Below are 16,274 nucleotides of genomic sequence, written 5' to 3'. Positions count from 1 at the left end.
CTCCACATACACACCTCTTTTCCTCTTCTTCAATCACCTCTCGTTCACTTTCTATCTCTCAAGGTCCGCTCTCTGAGCCCCTTTACGCTTCGTCTATGTGAGCAGGTAGGAAATCATCGGAACGGAGCAACCCATTTGTTAGCAGGTGTGATTTAATTGGTCTTCAGCAGGATGCTCCATTTCAACGCGAGGGTACTTTTGTTCACAGGACGCTGTGTGAAATTGTCATCGCAGTCGTCTAAACTTAACTCAACAGCAACTTACTCCCTGAAATTAGCTTTGTTATTTTGAAACTAGAACAAAAAGTACATCTCAAGGCCTGTGAGCAGCAGACTGTTACTTCCCACCCTCTTACGCTGCCATTTCCTCCCACATCTTTTTATCTCTCCAGATGGTACTGTATACGCGATCCCAATGGACCCAGCAAGTTTGACATCTGCCGCTCAGTCAATGTCGTGTGCATGACTACAAAACTGAATTGTTGCCGTCTCATTTTAGCTGCACTCGTCTGTTTGATGAGTCTGACAAGTGTGAGACTTTATCAAGACAAGTCGTCCCATCTAATCAACTTTCCTCACAGCATCTTCGACTACATTGCCTCCTCACAAAGCAATCTCACACACCGATAGGCAATGAAGTTCCCCAGCGGTCACATTTATGTTAAAACCAGAATAATTATATCGTTACATGCCATGCTTACCCACCCTATTTCGTTTTTTAAATCCGGCTGTGGCGAGGATGACTCGTTGACATGAGGTTAAGAAAGGACTTTTCTTGAGGACTTGGAGTGTGTGTAGATGGCTACATGTGTCGTAATGTTTGTATTGCAGTGTGAGAAGATGACTACGATATGTGGTATCACTTGTAATGATGATTCCTGCAGGGTTATAGCTCCAAGCAACTCACTTTACTCTGCAGATCACTCAGCTAATTTCCCAGCGACCCCAAAGAAATGCCCTATTTGCCCTATCCTTCTCCTTCAATCGCCGCTCTGTTTACAGCGTTCTCTCTCCCGCTGCCCCCTCTGACATAGCTGCTGTCTGGCTTTTATCTCTCGCTTTCGCCCTTAATAAGGGAAGACTCTGTAATATGCCATATGAGTGAGTGTGAGGAAATCATAAGTGTCTCATTTGGAAGAAAAAGGAAAGTTAGAGCGGATTCAAACAGATTTGGTTGATTGGGGGTATTTCAGTGGGGGGAGCAGCAATCTGGATACAACACCTTGTTCCGCAGGTTCATTTGGAGTTCACTGGTGCTGACAAATGGTGAATGGACTGTACTTGTATGGTGCTTTTCTAGTCTTCTGACCATTCAAAGATGTTTTTCATTCATTCAAAAGTTTACTGGATAACACATTTTTCTATTATCATGACTACAATGTAAAAAAGCCATTTGTTTTTTGTAACACTAACTTTGTCATATAAATGGAGCGCACTTCAACCCATTGCTCTGCATTTCTCCTGCAGGTACTACGGTCCGAATTGAAGGAGCGTGAGTACTTGGTGATCAGCACGTTGGATCAAGCCCGGATGTTTCTCGCTGACCAGCCCATCGAGGGTCCCGGAGAGCCACGCAAGACCCTGCAGCCCAAGACAGGCATGTTTACACTCTCCATCAAAAAGTATCTACAGACTCCCTTATATAATAGACACTCAGTGGTATACTCTGTGTCGTGTGTAGTGTTGCCCAACTTTAATGAATGCCTCTATAAAATGTAACTTATTGAATTGTGGGATTGTTACTAGAAAGTGAACCTGCACAATCCTTTTTTTGCTTGTGAAAATGGCGGAGGGTAAAAATAGTGCTCTATACGTTACAGTTACATGTTCAGTGTCTTGCACCCCATTGGTCACCAGAATGTCATTGTAGACTTCTTGTTGATCAGCTCTGAGTACCAGATCAACATGATTCAGTACATCTTGTACCTAGCAGTCAGACAAGCACAGCAGGCCTGTCTGGTGGTCTTTTAAATCAAATATATAGACTTATTTGAGCCGGTTTTGAGGTTAAGTGCTCTAAAAACACCATTCCCTAAAGTCTGAGCTGGTAGTAATGCTAATATCTATCTCCGAGAATAAAATATGCACAGACTCATTCAGCATTCCCTCTCTGTCTCTGTCGGATGCTCCATTGAAGTTGTCGTTAAGTCAGCACATTTCCCTTCAAACTAAAACTCCACTGTGTAAATAATTAAACTTCCCAAGGGGCTGTGTAGGGGTGTGGCAAGACTTCAGAGTGCATTCCGATAGGCTTGTTGTCTATGATCTTTGATACGGATATCAAAGCGTCGCCTCATTGTATAAATAGATAAAAAGCTGATCTAAGTTGTGCTTGTTGTTTTAGTGGAGATGGGATTTTGTATAGTGACACTGCAGCAAAGCCTTAACAACTTCCGTTGTCTTACATTCTCTTTTAGTTTTGTCTCATAAAATTGACATTTATTGTTGAAGGCTCATAAAAGCTGCTCAGCTTTCTTTCTAGATAAAATTGGTATTTGGGGAACCGTTTTCTCTTTTGCCAACTCTTTTTTTCCCCTTTCTGTCTGCAGCCTCTGATATGTCACACATATTCTATCGTCTCTGTGTCTCTCACCCTTTTCATCTCCCTTTTGTTTTCTCATGCCTTGGCTGCCTTCACTCCCCCCCTCTGTAATTGAGATCCTTGTTTTGTACTATCTCCTGCCCTTCTCTTCTCCCTTCTCCTGTTGACATGTCCTTATTGCGCAAGCTGAAATCAAACGAAAGGAAAGTAATCTACAGGAAGAGGGAAGATTCCCAAGATAGGCTTATTTAGTATCTTTTAAAAAAAACTTTATATATTTTTATAAATCCTATATCTTATAAAGACTGACTGGAGAATGTGTCTATTCTTTGAATCGTAACTTGTACATATATGGAAACATTTGATCAGAATATTGAATGACTTCAGGTTTTCTGAAATAGAAAATGCTCATTTGGATCCAAGGATTTCAATAGGTTTAATTTTTGGTGGAGGACATTGTATTTTAAAGGTTGTATAAAAATGTTCCTGCCTACCATGTAGTGGTATGGAAACTAAGTATATATTAAAGAGTAATGAAAATGGTCTTTGTCAGGAGAAAAAAAAGTTTATTTCCTAACCTTTTCCCTGTCAAAGGTTATTTTTGGGGAGTTTTTCCTGATCCGATGTGAGGTCCTGGGACAGGGATGTCGTATGTGTACAGATTGTAAAGCCCTCTGAGGCAAATTTGTAATTTGTGATATTGGGCTATACAAAATAAACTGAATTGAATTGAATTGAATTGAACCTGTCTTTTCTCTACTCTTCCTCCAGACCTCACCCCAGAGGAGAAGGCTCGAGGGTTGGCCCGGGCCATCCGCAAGCAGACAGGCGAGGTGAGGGAGCGATGGGAGCGTCTGAAAGGACACATGGGCGGCTGGCAGAGTCAGGTGGAGCGAGCCTTGGAGCGACTCCAGGAGCTGCAGAGCACCATGGACCAGCTCGACCTGCGGCTGACTCGGGCGGAGGAGGCCAAAGCCACCTGGCAGCCTGTGGGGGATCTGCTCATCGACTCTCTGCAGGACCACATCGACAAGACCGTGGTGAGTCAGACTGACAGCACGACTGCCAAAGCCCCTTAATCATCAAGACATCATGTCAGGATTTACACACTCCGCCCCTCTGTTCATCATTACAGCAAATCAACTTGGATAATACATCCAGTCTTTCTTGCAGAATCTCATATAAGACCAACGGGTTTAACAGTAAAGTCGGTGCTGCCAATTGGGATTTGAATAAGTAGTATGAGCCGAAACTGCACATCCATGAAATAAGTCCGCAATAACACAACAGACATGTCTGTGAATTCTCCCTTATCATTTTCCACTTCCCCCATTTTTCTTTTCAGACCAAAATGCCACTTGATTTGATGAGTCGTGTTTGTCACTCGTGTGTGAGGGTGTCATTTCCCAAGGACACCAGGACAAAAAAAGCAAGCAGCACATTTAGTTCACAGGCAGAAAGATGACTTCCTCATAAACAGTAAACCATAAATACATGTTGTGACGAATGAGAAACGGTGGCAGTAAAATAGTCAACATAAAATTATAATCTGTTACACCACTTTGCGTATTAATGGTTGCCTCTCAGTGGTATGAACTGTCTGGCCATTAATATCTCTTAATATCGACGTCATGTAAGCATCCACTCTGAATAAATCTATCTGGGAACATTGGAAACACTTGTCCACAGTATCTGAAGTACCTAGGCATTACGTTTATATTGATATTATAGTAGAGACTTAAAATGGTTATTATAGCACAACAAAACATAATTTAAAACTTGATTTATCTCCAATTCGAGTTCAACACCGTATACAAGGAAAAGTTAAACGGCAATTAGGACGAAACGGAAGATAACCGATGTTCTGTGCATCAGGAACTCAATTATTGTTTGTGAAAGCACAAACACCACACAATTAAAGTAATTAAACAGCCTAAGTTTATAATAATAAAAATAATACAGTTGCAATAAAAAAAAAAAGTCACCCTGTAACAACATCAAACCTTCTGTTCAGACCTTCCGAGAGGAGATCGCCCCGTTAAGTCAGGATGTAAGAATCGTCAACGAGCTTTCTGCAGAGCTGACGCCGTTGGACATCCAGCTGTCCTCCACTGCCTCCAGACAACTGGACCAGCTCAACATGAGATGGAAACTACTACAGGTAGTTGAAATCCTCCTAAAATCATATGCAGATATTGGAGCAGACACATATCTCTTTCTTCCTTTCTCTTGGGTTCTCTACCACTTTTCATCCTGCAGCATCTTGTCCCTGCTTGCCTCAATGAATGCTGGTTTCAATACATCTTGATCCTCTATCTTCTGGTTCCTTCATTCTCCTACTGCCTGCGAGTTTTTATCTCCTCTGTCTGCCTTTGTCTCTTTCTCTCTCTCTCTCTCTCTCTCTCTCTCTCTCTCTCTTTCTCCCCGTTTTTCTCGCTGTGTGCATGCTGATTTCCCTTTGTGTCAGCTAGACACACAGGAGACAGAGAGTTGTCCCTCTACCTGTTTTTATTAAACGCAGCCCGGTGCTCACTGCAACACTTTGTCTCTGCACATCAATGGCCTCTATTCTCACAGAACACCAGTCATATTGTTGTCTCTCCACGCGCCAGAGTGTCTTGACGTGATCCGCTGGGGGACTCGCTGAGTCGTCTCTCAGAGTGCAGCGTGTCTCAGCCTGAGAGGAAATGTTGTGGGGTGTGTTTACGAGTCATCAGAAGGAAAGAGAGGAGAAGTGATGTCGGTTTTGAATTGGGGAGTGGAATCCTCTCGGTTGCAATTTGAAACGGCGAGCGTCTGAGTTGTGTCGGTTCTTTCAGACACGTTCTCCTTATCAAACGAGGTCCATTGTGCCTCTCTTTCCATTTGTGTCCTCATCTGGCCTAATTTACACATTAGCTCTGTTTTTCTTTCAGTGACTAGTTGTCTCATCGTTTCTTTAAAAAAGGAAACCTTGGATGGAAACCTTAAGTCATCCCTTTTTTTAAAGCGCTCCACAGGGTTGCTGGGCTAATTTGTGGCCTTGTGATATTTCCCCACACCCACTTACAGTCTTTATGCCTGGAGAATGAACATAACTCAAATACTGAGTCAGAGGAGGGCAACGTTTCAGTGGTCAGCACACTTTTTTTTCTTTCAGTCTGGAGGAAGGCGACAGCTTTACTAACGAGCCAGATCTGGCTGTGCAGGTTGAGGATTTGGTTTTCATATGCAGACAGCTCCCATCTTCCTCTCCATAATAGCCATTAGTGGCCAGAAAGAAACTGAGCTATTGGCCTTGCTATGCCCATTTCCAAGATCCCTGTGTGGACAGCTGTAATCTGGCTGCCATACCACCTGAGGGATCTGTGTGTGTGTCTCTGTGTGTGTGTGTGTGTGTGTGTGTGTGTGTGTGTGTGTCAATATTACAGACTGCCAATACTGTCTTGCTAGTCAGCCTCATGGTGCAAAGCAACACCACCACCACGGAGGGCACAGGTGCACTGCCTGAGAGGTCAATACACAGTTTTCACAAGGGTACAGGAGTGAGTGTGTGGAGTTATCAATGCAGCTATCCACACCGGCCAAGTAATGGCTCACAACCATGACCTTGAGAACTTTCTTTCCTCTCTTTTCCGACTGTTCTGAATGCTCCGCAGTAATGTTACTTCCTTTGTTAATATTGATGGAGGGCTGCTGCTGATCTGGTGTAGACACGGTGTCACCAGGTTACGAGTGTGCATGTAATCACACTCTGTGTTAGCTCCCTAGAGTATCATAGAAACAATATAATGAGTTTTCGGAGCAAACTTTCCTCAGTTCAGTTAGTTAAAGTGATTTGAACTGTGCTATATAATTTCTAGATGCTATACACATTGCTAAACGACTATACACAAGTAAATAACAGCATATATTAGTTAGAGACTCAATATATGACACAAGAGAAAGTTCCTTGAGCAACTCTACTTCCAGCTTAATTGCACAGCAATTGAATTCATCCCAACCATGAGGCCAACTCCAGCCACCTTGAAGCTCTATTTCTAAAGAACAACTTTCAGGCCCACAACTGACTGTCTTCTCTTCTGTCTATCTGTCTGTCTGGTCATTGTGCAGGTGGCGGTGGAGGACAGACTGAAGCTGCTTCAGGAAGCCCACAGAGACTTCGGCCCATCCTCTCAACATTTTCTCTCCAGTAAGTACAAGGCCAGTGGGGAATTAGAAAGACATGGGGGGACTCGCTTTGTTTCCACTCAGTTACATTGTTTTACATCCCCCTAATTTTCCCATGTCCCATCTTCTAATCTTCGGCCATATGCTTCACAGTCATGTATGCTCAGTGAATATGTGGGTGGGTGGGTGTGAGTGTGAGTGTGCGTGTGCATGTGAGTGTGCGCTCACACACACACACACACACTCACAGATACACGCACACTCACACTCACACTCTCACACACACACAGTTTGCAGACGAGTCACTTCACTCCTGAATAATGCAAGACTTAATTACAGCGCTCCACTGTCTCCCTTTCGAGTGGTCATTAGTAGAGAGAGAGTAACCGAGAGGGTTAGAGACAAAGCTATAGAGAGAAAAGATAAATGCACAAGTGTGAACATTAAACAAAGCAGCCAGACTCTCTCCCCGTGCGTTTCTCTTTCTAATGTCATTTTCTATAATCATGTGGCCATTAGTTTTCTTTCTGCTCCTCCTGATTTGCTGGCTGTCAGACACAGAGATACAATGGACGGTGTGTGATTCAGAGGCAGGTGGTAATCTCGGCCCGCCATGCCATGTCACCAATAGACATGAATTCACCAAGTAAGCCCGGCTGAGCGCTGAGCCACGGCACCAGACAAAGCAGCACTCCGTCTCTTCTTTCATCTTCCTGGCACTACGACACTATCTACTCCATCACACATTCGCTCTCATTACACTAGTAGCTTAATATTCCCTCGGGGATCAATAAAGTACTGCGTTATTATCTTGCCTTTCCATCTCGTACATCTCACAATCTCTCTTAATCTTTTTCTCTTACTGTGTTTTCATCTCTCTATCTCAGCGTAGAGCTGTGTCAAGGAGGAGGGAAAGTGGGAGGGCGATAAATCAAGCAACATTTCTGCTCTGTATTTCCCCTAAGAACCTCTCAAGTCTTATATCTAGCTCATTTAAAAATGTATCAGCGTGCCATGGTTAACATGTCCTTTGTCAATTACTATTTATTGTCTCCTTTCCATGAAGTTTAACATAAACCTTTTTCTCAACAGTATCTTTCTTTGTTGTTTAATTTATTTGTCCTTTCAAGCCCTATTGTCCCCTTTTAATTATTATTATGGAAGTGTTAGATATGAGATTTATATTCAAGTCAAGCCCCAAACACTAAATGGATGACTGTAGTGCATTAGTAAAACTGTGCAATGTTTATTAAGATGGTGTTTCCATTTTGACTGCCTGACTTGTTGTCTTTCTCTCCATCTTTTCTTTATCTTTTTCTTTCTCTCTGTCTGCAGCTTCTGTCCAGCTCCCCTGGCAGCGTGCCGTATCTCAGAATAAGGTTCCATATTACATCAAGTAAGTGTCGAAAGTGTCTTTGTGTGTCTTATTAGTCAGCCTGTGTGTGTGTGTGTGTGTGTGTGTGTGTGTGTGTGTGTGTGTGTGTGCGCGTGTGTGTGTGCATTAGCGTGTGACAGTGATTGGCATTCAAGGCAGAGCAGTCAAGGTATTGTCTGTAAAAATGCTGTATTTATACCTTTCATCTTTAGTAATGGTTTCAAATGTGTTTTGTGTGTGTGACCTTTTCAACCAATGCATTGTCTATTTGTCTTCACCGGGTGAATGTTGTCTTTGAGTTGTGAGCACTTAAATTGAAGAGTAATTTTCTTGTCTCAGATTGTTTTAAATAAAAGCAAAGTTTCGGGAGGAACAGAACTTTGTGTATGTTCATAATTGTTCATAATTGACTGAAATAGCTTATCTTTTCTTTCTAATGCTTTTCAACCTTTTCACATTACATTTCTGACCTCTAGTGACCTCTCACATACATCGCCCACGAGTGTTCAGCTAGCCATTGTTCCATCTGCATTCTATGCACGCACATCATTTATATTACTCACAATTAAAAGCTTCGTTCTGCCCATTAGCTCCTGTGTGTATATATTAATATTCAGCGTGCACATTTCTCATTCAGTCTCATTTGCACTTCCTTTTGAATTGATGAATACCAGGCTGAATCCCTGGGCAGCCTTCCACACTGTTGTAATCGTGACTATAACAACTTTCGCTTGACGTCTTGCAAGCCAAAACAGCAGCTGTCTATTAAAGCAGGTAGAGAGAAGATCTGTGTCGATGGCAAACAAGGCAGCTCCTCCGTGGTTCAGCAAATGACAGTTCTCTAAGTTTTAAGTCATGTAACTGTCAGTAAACTGCTAACTAACCAAACTTAAATGTACCCTTATTTTTCAGTTATGCTGTCCTCGTTTTTCTTTCCGGTCTCTGTCGGGACACTGTTTCTGTTTAACCTTCTGTTTTAGGATGGTCATTTTTAGGACTCCCTTAAATCTTCTTTTGCCCGGAGTTAAGATGTCACCCGATCAGTTAAATAGTCAACGATCCATTAAAGGAAAATCCCCCTTGTGCCGTTGCTCACAGAACAACCCACCATAAAAGCTTCAGCCAAAAAGATGAACAGATCTCGACTGTCTTGTGACAGGTTAAATGTCTCCAAAGAGATTTAAAGCAACATTTTCCAAAGCGTATCAATTTATGTTTAGTATGGTCGAAACTTAAATCTTGTAGAGTCTTTAGATTTAAGATTGATAACATTAAATTACAATCAGGTGGTGTACATTTGGGACTGTTTTTGAAGACTCTAGCTTTGTGGTGTGTTTACGTGTTTCTGGAAAGCTGGTATCCCAAATGATCCAGCTAATTAAAACCAACTGATTTCGTTGTTTTAATCCCATTAAAAAATCTGAGTTAATTTGGACCGAGGTCAAGATCAAATGTTTTCAGACAGACGATGAAGACATGAACGCTGGCATTTAGACAAAGAGAGTGGGGAAGGGACACCTGCGCTGTGTTGAGGGGGGTCAGATGAAAGCCAGAGACAGGCAACGACTCGGAGGACAGGCTTATAACTTTAGAATCAACAACAGCCTGGCCCTTTTCACATTAAATTGGATCAATCCCTTTTCGTTTATTACCTCAATATGTGGTTTTTCTTTCATAATGAAATGAAGATGGTCGACTGTGCTGTACACTGCCCTCTCTGAACCTCCCTCACACATAAATATATACATGCAGGCTGCTGCACACTCATGCAAATCCACTTCATTTGCAGCTTGGGAACTAAACTCTAAATCCATCTCCAGGACTAATCACAGGTCGCTTTCATTGCCGTGACATCCTTGGGACACCCGCATCAGTCAGACACATTTATTACACCAAACCAATCCCCGTTTCCTCTTCCATCTCCTCTCATGCTCTGCCTCTTTTCTTTGGGCGGACAAAGGGCTCCTGATTAAAACCGTGCCATGTCCACCTCCTGTAGCGATGCGTTGGGCGACATATTAGAGGAAAATCAAATGGCTTTGCACAAGTTCTGTGCCCGACCATCTCATGCTGGCAATCCTCACATGCTGTCCCATTTCATCCATTCTCGCACTTCAGGGGAGGGCTCACACGCCTTGTAGTCTAATTGAGGGGAAATATAGCAAGACTGCATCTCTGCAAAGATTTGGGAGAGTCTGTGTTTTTGGTCAGGAAACCTTTCGTGGGATTGGTTGGACAGAACAAATCAGACATCCTTGTGGACTTAATGCATCTCTTTGTTATGGAGGTGCCATTTTGTGGAAAGAAGAATTAAAGCAGTTTGAACTGTATGTCAACAGCAGAATACTGACAACATTGGGATGGTGGGTTTAATTCTATGTGAGCAAAGGAGGCAGTTGAGGAGATGTGAGAGACAGGAGATGTCAGGTGGTGAATGCAGCCTCTTCTCCCCTGTCACCGACACTTTGGGAAAAGTCTGGCAGGTTGCTGTCACCGGTAGAAATAAGTTTCAAAATATTCTCTTGCTTACTCTGATGTTTCACTAATTCTGTCTCTTTGGATATCCAGATGAACGAGTAGTCATTCATCTGCACACTCGTGATTTTTCTGGGTGTGAAACAATGACAAACTGTCAGGAGACACACAGCAGAAATGTTGTGCAGAAGGGTTTGTAGACAACTTTTTGATGGGATACCTCCACCTCTTGGACCAGGGGGCATTGACAGTTTGTGATCTTTGATTGTGCTGTTGTAAGAAAGACAGGCATTGTCACTTGTTATGGGGAAATTGCTGATATGGTTAATTATTGAGCTAGCGGAGAAGTGAGTAATTAGCAAAACCACTTCTGTTGGATTCTGTAGCGGCAATAAATGGCGACGCTACCCCGAAAACGTCAAAGGAAATAGCAATTATTTTTGAAAAGCTTAATTGTTATCATGGTGATCTGTTGACCTAAGAGGGTCCGATCGTGCACTTCTGTCGGATGTTCGTCTGCCTACTTTGTTCGTTTGCGAGAGGGAAATCTAAAAAAAAACATCTTGTAGAAGGTTATTTTTCTCCCCCTAACAGCGCCCTTCTGGCGACATATATTTTATCCTTCCTCCCCCGCCTGCCGCAGTGTTGCCTTCAGTGACCTCATTTGATTTGTTGATGCTTACTTTGATTATGAAATTATGTTTTTGAAGGCAAATGTCACATATGTAGGGCAAAAAGACCCCAGAAGCTCACAGTTAGCCGCCCCCTGAAAGATCTGGAAAATCCTCGTTCCTGATTAAAGGACATTTTACGGACACAATATTATTTTAATTTGCAGTGAAAAATAACAAGTTTTGTTTGCTCAGTAGTCCAAAACACTCCGAAACAGAGAAAAAATGCTGTTGATTTATTTTCTGTTGCTTGTCCAATCAGATAATTGTCCACTTAGTTTGAGCTGGAATGAAAGCTGTCAACTAAACTCTGTAGTGGACTAAAAAACTACACTGATCTCGCTCGTTTGTAAAGAAACAACAACTATTAATTCAAACCAAATTACTGGTGTGAAAGCAACTTTTGATTGGGAAGACTTCACACTGGGTTTGCGGTTCATTGAGGATGTACTTCTGTAATTTCCAAAAAGCTTTAAAATGTCTGCTAGTGAATCTGTGTTTGTCCACTGCTCTTTAATATTCTCTGTTGCCTCTCCTCTCGCCTCACACTGTTTCCTGCAGCAGCTTTGTAGTAAATGCGTCAACAGTTTGATATTCTTCTTCCGACAGGACCACAAAAAGATTGCTTAGGCATTACAAAGGGAATACATTGAAGGGAAAGCGTTGAGTATTGTTGAACCGGGCGTCCTCATTATGGCATTCATGAGTTGTGGATAAAAGTGCAGGCTTTCTCATCTTTTCTTGATGCAAATGTATGTGTGTTGACATAAATTCGATACAGATTTGTTGTGTGTGTTGTGAATTGATTGTGTTTCTCTTGTGTCCTTAATGTATCCTTCTACACCTCACTGCCATTAGTTTTTGGCCAATTGTGGCCTGGAAATCCAGCCTCCTCCATGCGTGTCTGTCATCAGCACCGGAAGATGCCTGTAAAAAGGGTTCGTCAGTCTGTACGGCCACTGAATAGTGAGGCAGGTCTGTGGAGGAAAAGGGCTCCGGTCGTTCACTCCGTCATTTCTCAGTTCACTGTCGGCCCTCCACTTCACTTCCTGCTGCCTGTCAGCGGAGAGCGGAGCCATTGCTGAAACCCCAAGGGAGCCTCTGCATTCAAAAACAGACTTTTGTTTCAAAAACTGTCTTCCAGAAATCTTCTCAAACATTCCACACAGATCTGAGTGCGTCCTCTGACAGCCAGATAAAACACGCGCACACACAGCCGCACCACGACCGGCAGAGCTCAACTATATGCATGGACTGGCAGCCGCAGCTTGAGAAACGTCTGATTCTTTGGTGTCCTGCGAGTGAAGGCAACCATGTTTGATCAGTTGTCGCTCAGCCTTTTTTAATTTATTTTTATAGCAGTGGTTTTTCAGTAGATTTGGTTTGTTGTTTTGTATTTGTGTATTTGTGAGGATTTTGTCTGACGCAGAGATGTAAACAGGGAGTTGAGACTAGGTCCCCTTATGTTTATGTCCCATAGTGTTTGAAAAGAAAGATGCTGTGGTGATGAGAGGAATTCACTGTGTGTGTGTGTGTGTGTGTGTGTGTGTGTGTGTGTGTGTGTGTGTGTGTGTGTGTGTGTGTGTGTGTTTCTCAGTCTAATGGTCCTCCACTCTTGTTGTGTTTCAGTCACCAGACACAGACAACCTGTTGGGACCATCCAAAGATGACAGAGCTCTACCAGTCACTAGGTAAGAAACGCACACAAACGCACACAACAGTATCTTCAGTATCTTGAATAATCTAATCTTGACCCAAACATCGAGATAAAGGGGCAGTTTATCTAATTATTAAACTACTTACCTTGATTTATATCGGGTCAACCAGACAGTTTGGGATTTATTTGGCCAAACATGGTAATTTCATTTTCTAGTGCTCCAAGTATTTAAGTAAAAACAAAAGATTCAACTGTAATATATCTGTCTAGAAACCGTATTCCTGTCACTCTGGATAATCCCCCAAATTCACTGTGAACTGTTTTACGGTTAAAAGTTCCAATGGAAAGTTTTCAAGGTGTGTTCTCGGTAATCCTGTGGACTCATTTCTTTCTCGTCTGGTTAGTTTACTCTTCGGATTTAACTTGATGAAAACTGCACTTTGATCTTTTCGCTCTTTCCCCTGCTCCTTGTTAATATCCATATGCGCGTGTCTGTCCCAGCGGGGTGGCCAGTATGACCGTTCTTTAATGAGCAGCCGGATAAGTAATACGCTGTGAAACTTTGGAAGCGTTTGCTGTAGGCCAGTAGCTCAACAAATAGCACCGGACCCCTCTGAGACAGAACTCACTAACCTAATTACACAGTCCACATTAGCCCCCCCCCCCCCCCCCCCCCCCCCCCCCCGCCCCCCCCCCCCCGGTCATCTCCATAGACAATAACTAACAAAAAGATTACTGTCAATGAAGACAGAAGGCCTGCTTATGTTTCTCAGTGTTCTGATTTGCTGCTTCTGATTGCTTTTTCTCTGTACGCCTTTCATCTCTCTGTTTCTGTCCCCGTCTGTAGCGGACTTGAACAACGTGAGATTCTCAGCATACCGAACAGCCATGAAGATCCGCAGACTACAGAAAGCACTGTGCTGTAAGTGAGGCGCACATACACTAGAACACACCGGAGTACCTGCAGTCGTGATTTGTTTCTTTTGAAGTCTTGAGTGCAGCGATGGGCTGCAGGAATGATTTGAAGCTTTGCCAGCTGCGGTGCCAGAACAGCGCAGAAGCCAAGGATATTTTGGCTTTAGAATTACACACTCTGTATCGGTGTGTGTGTGTGTACGGGCATGAATCTGACCATGCACAGACACAGCTGGTGATCGTGTTAAACCTGTTGAGTATAGCCTCATTTGGTGTGCACAGGTGGGCTTTCATTTCGGCTTTGCTTTCTCCCCCCCAAAAAACGTTCTCAACACAAGAGCTGCTGTCTTCTCGTTTATAATGAAAGCTTTGATAAAGGCAGCTATTACCTTCAGTCTCAGGTGGCTTTCAAACCCACATGTATACACATACACATACTCGCACACACTGCAGGTGCATGCAGACTCAAACAGCACGACAGCAGCTACTTGTGCTCAGCACAGTGTAATAATGTTGACAGAGTTAGCCAGCTGTCGACGTTGTGATGGAACACACACATACTGCACTTTCACATCCTGCTGCTTGTAGGAAGTTTGTTCTGAATGCACGTTTGAAACAAACACATGAAATATACCATGCCTCATGTATTAGGTATGTGTACCTGAATAACTGACCGTGGGTATCAAAAATGTTTTTGTGTTTGTTGGTTGTTAATGAGTTTGAGTGATTCAGACGTTTTAGATCTCACATTGGCTCTCTGATCGCATGTGTGTGTTTCTGATGGGAATGCTTTAGCCTGAGTGATTTTGACTTGGGGCACTGCAATTCAATTTCATTCATTAGATTAGAACAGTCTCAGCGCAAAACACGCACACACACGTGCACACACACGCCTGCACATACACACAGCAGAACGATCAGTAGTTATTAGTTATTAGCCTGGATTCATGTGGAATTTTTGCTTGGAGACCTTTGTGTGTTTGTATGAATGTTTTAAGTGTGTGTGTGTGTGTTTGACACATGCATGTGTGTGAGGGAATGACACACACACACATTTACAACACTCACACATGACAGGGATCCTATCAAACGTCTAATTGGGTTAAGTCTGTGCCAGGGGGCTGGTACAGCACAAATGAGCTTGCGTGGCATCCCGCTAACTTGCCACAGCCTCTCATATCTCATAGTTTCCTATCTGAGTGTCAAGGGAAAAAGCTAGACGGAGGCAAAGTTTTGCTTTCTGACAGCGTTGGCTGCACTGCTGTGACCGCTCCACGCGGATACACCACACTAATGACTGCTTCCTGGAGACCAGGAGGTAATGTAAGGCAAGGAGCCGTAGAGGGCTTTGCAAGGAGCACGCAGCAGGGCAAATGAGGAGACTTAAGTGAGGAGTAAAGGTGAGCAGGATGCGGCCTCTAGGAGAGGGAGTTTAAATGTTTTGTGGAAATGAGTCAGAGGGAGAGATGCATACAGAGCAATAGAGGGTTCAGTAAATAAAATCAAAATATATTCAGGCAGTTTAACTCTTTTGTTTTTTATTGGTTGAACTAAAAAAAATCCTGCACGCACTTAATTAATAGAGGCACGTATTCATTATTTACCTCATATTGCATTACAGAGACTGTGATAAATGCAAATGCAGATCCCACTGAAGTTACCTTTCGTTACACCAATGTTGTGCATATGGTTGAATGTTTGTCATACTATGAGAGTTTTCCTAATTAGATTTTAAATATACCACCTTGCCTCCAGTAATGTATAGGAACATATTGAATTGTAACCCCTGAATCCTGATGCATATCGTTTTGCCACAATCATACCCTGCCCTGTTATTTTGGTCACGCTAATTAAACACTTGTAGCAGACGACAAAAGAATGGATTACGGCCGCTGACAGCACCAGGAAATGTGCATCATTTGCAACCAATATCTGCCCCAATTTACTATATGGTGCTAATATTACAGCACAAAAAAAAACATAAAGTGCTATTTGCCCTTCTTTTGCTTCTGATTGTATATATGTATATATGTATATATGTATATATATATATATATATATATATATATATATATATATATATATATATATATATATATATATATATATATATATATATATACGTGTATATATATATATATACGTATATATATGGCAAAGTATGAATGTGCTTGAGGCTCGGGCAGTGGCTGTGAGGGGGCGAGTCAGCCTGAGCAAGAAAGGGAAAACAATTAAGCCCAGGATTTGGAAAAGGAGGGAGAGGAAAGAAAAAAATGGTTTATTCATTTTTATAATAACTTTATTTTTCAGTCCTTTTTTTCCTCAATGAAATGGAGTACAGCTTTATTAATGTCTTTTTCATGACACAATAGTCCAATTGGATATTTTGCAGTGAGGCAAATTTGCATTGAAAGTGGACACTTTTCTGCTAAATGTCTTCGTATTACCGAATTAAAATAAGTGCAAAGAGCACCAAGATGCAATTTTCTTG

At 42.5% G+C, this 16,274-nt stretch overlaps 1 protein-coding gene across 8 annotated transcripts in view; it reads left to right on the top strand.

Annotated features, from left to right (window-relative positions):
- utrn (utrophin) overlaps positions 1–16,274 on the top strand; it is a 159,685-nt gene that overhangs the window by 106,551 nt on the left and 36,860 nt on the right. For all 8 annotated transcript variants that reach the window (XM_034527014.1, XM_034527016.1, XM_034527010.1 and 5 more), the window contains 7 exons: positions 1,467–1,596; positions 3,313–3,581; positions 4,556–4,702; positions 6,634–6,712; positions 8,026–8,086; positions 12,841–12,902; positions 13,716–13,790. In XM_034527014.1, the coding sequence (XP_034382905.1) occupies positions 1,467–1,596; positions 3,313–3,581; positions 4,556–4,702; positions 6,634–6,712; positions 8,026–8,086; positions 12,841–12,902; positions 13,716–13,790 (823 nt within the window). The remainder of the gene's footprint in view (positions 1–1,466; positions 1,597–3,312; positions 3,582–4,555; positions 4,703–6,633; positions 6,713–8,025; positions 8,087–12,840; positions 12,903–13,715; positions 13,791–16,274) is intronic.

This window comes from Cyclopterus lumpus, chromosome 24 (genome assembly GCF_009769545.1).
Source record: "Cyclopterus lumpus isolate fCycLum1 chromosome 24, fCycLum1.pri, whole genome shotgun sequence".
Lineage (NCBI taxonomy): Eukaryota > Metazoa > Chordata > Actinopteri > Perciformes > Cyclopteridae > Cyclopterus > Cyclopterus lumpus.
This window is presented reverse-complemented; position numbering and strand designations above follow the sequence as displayed.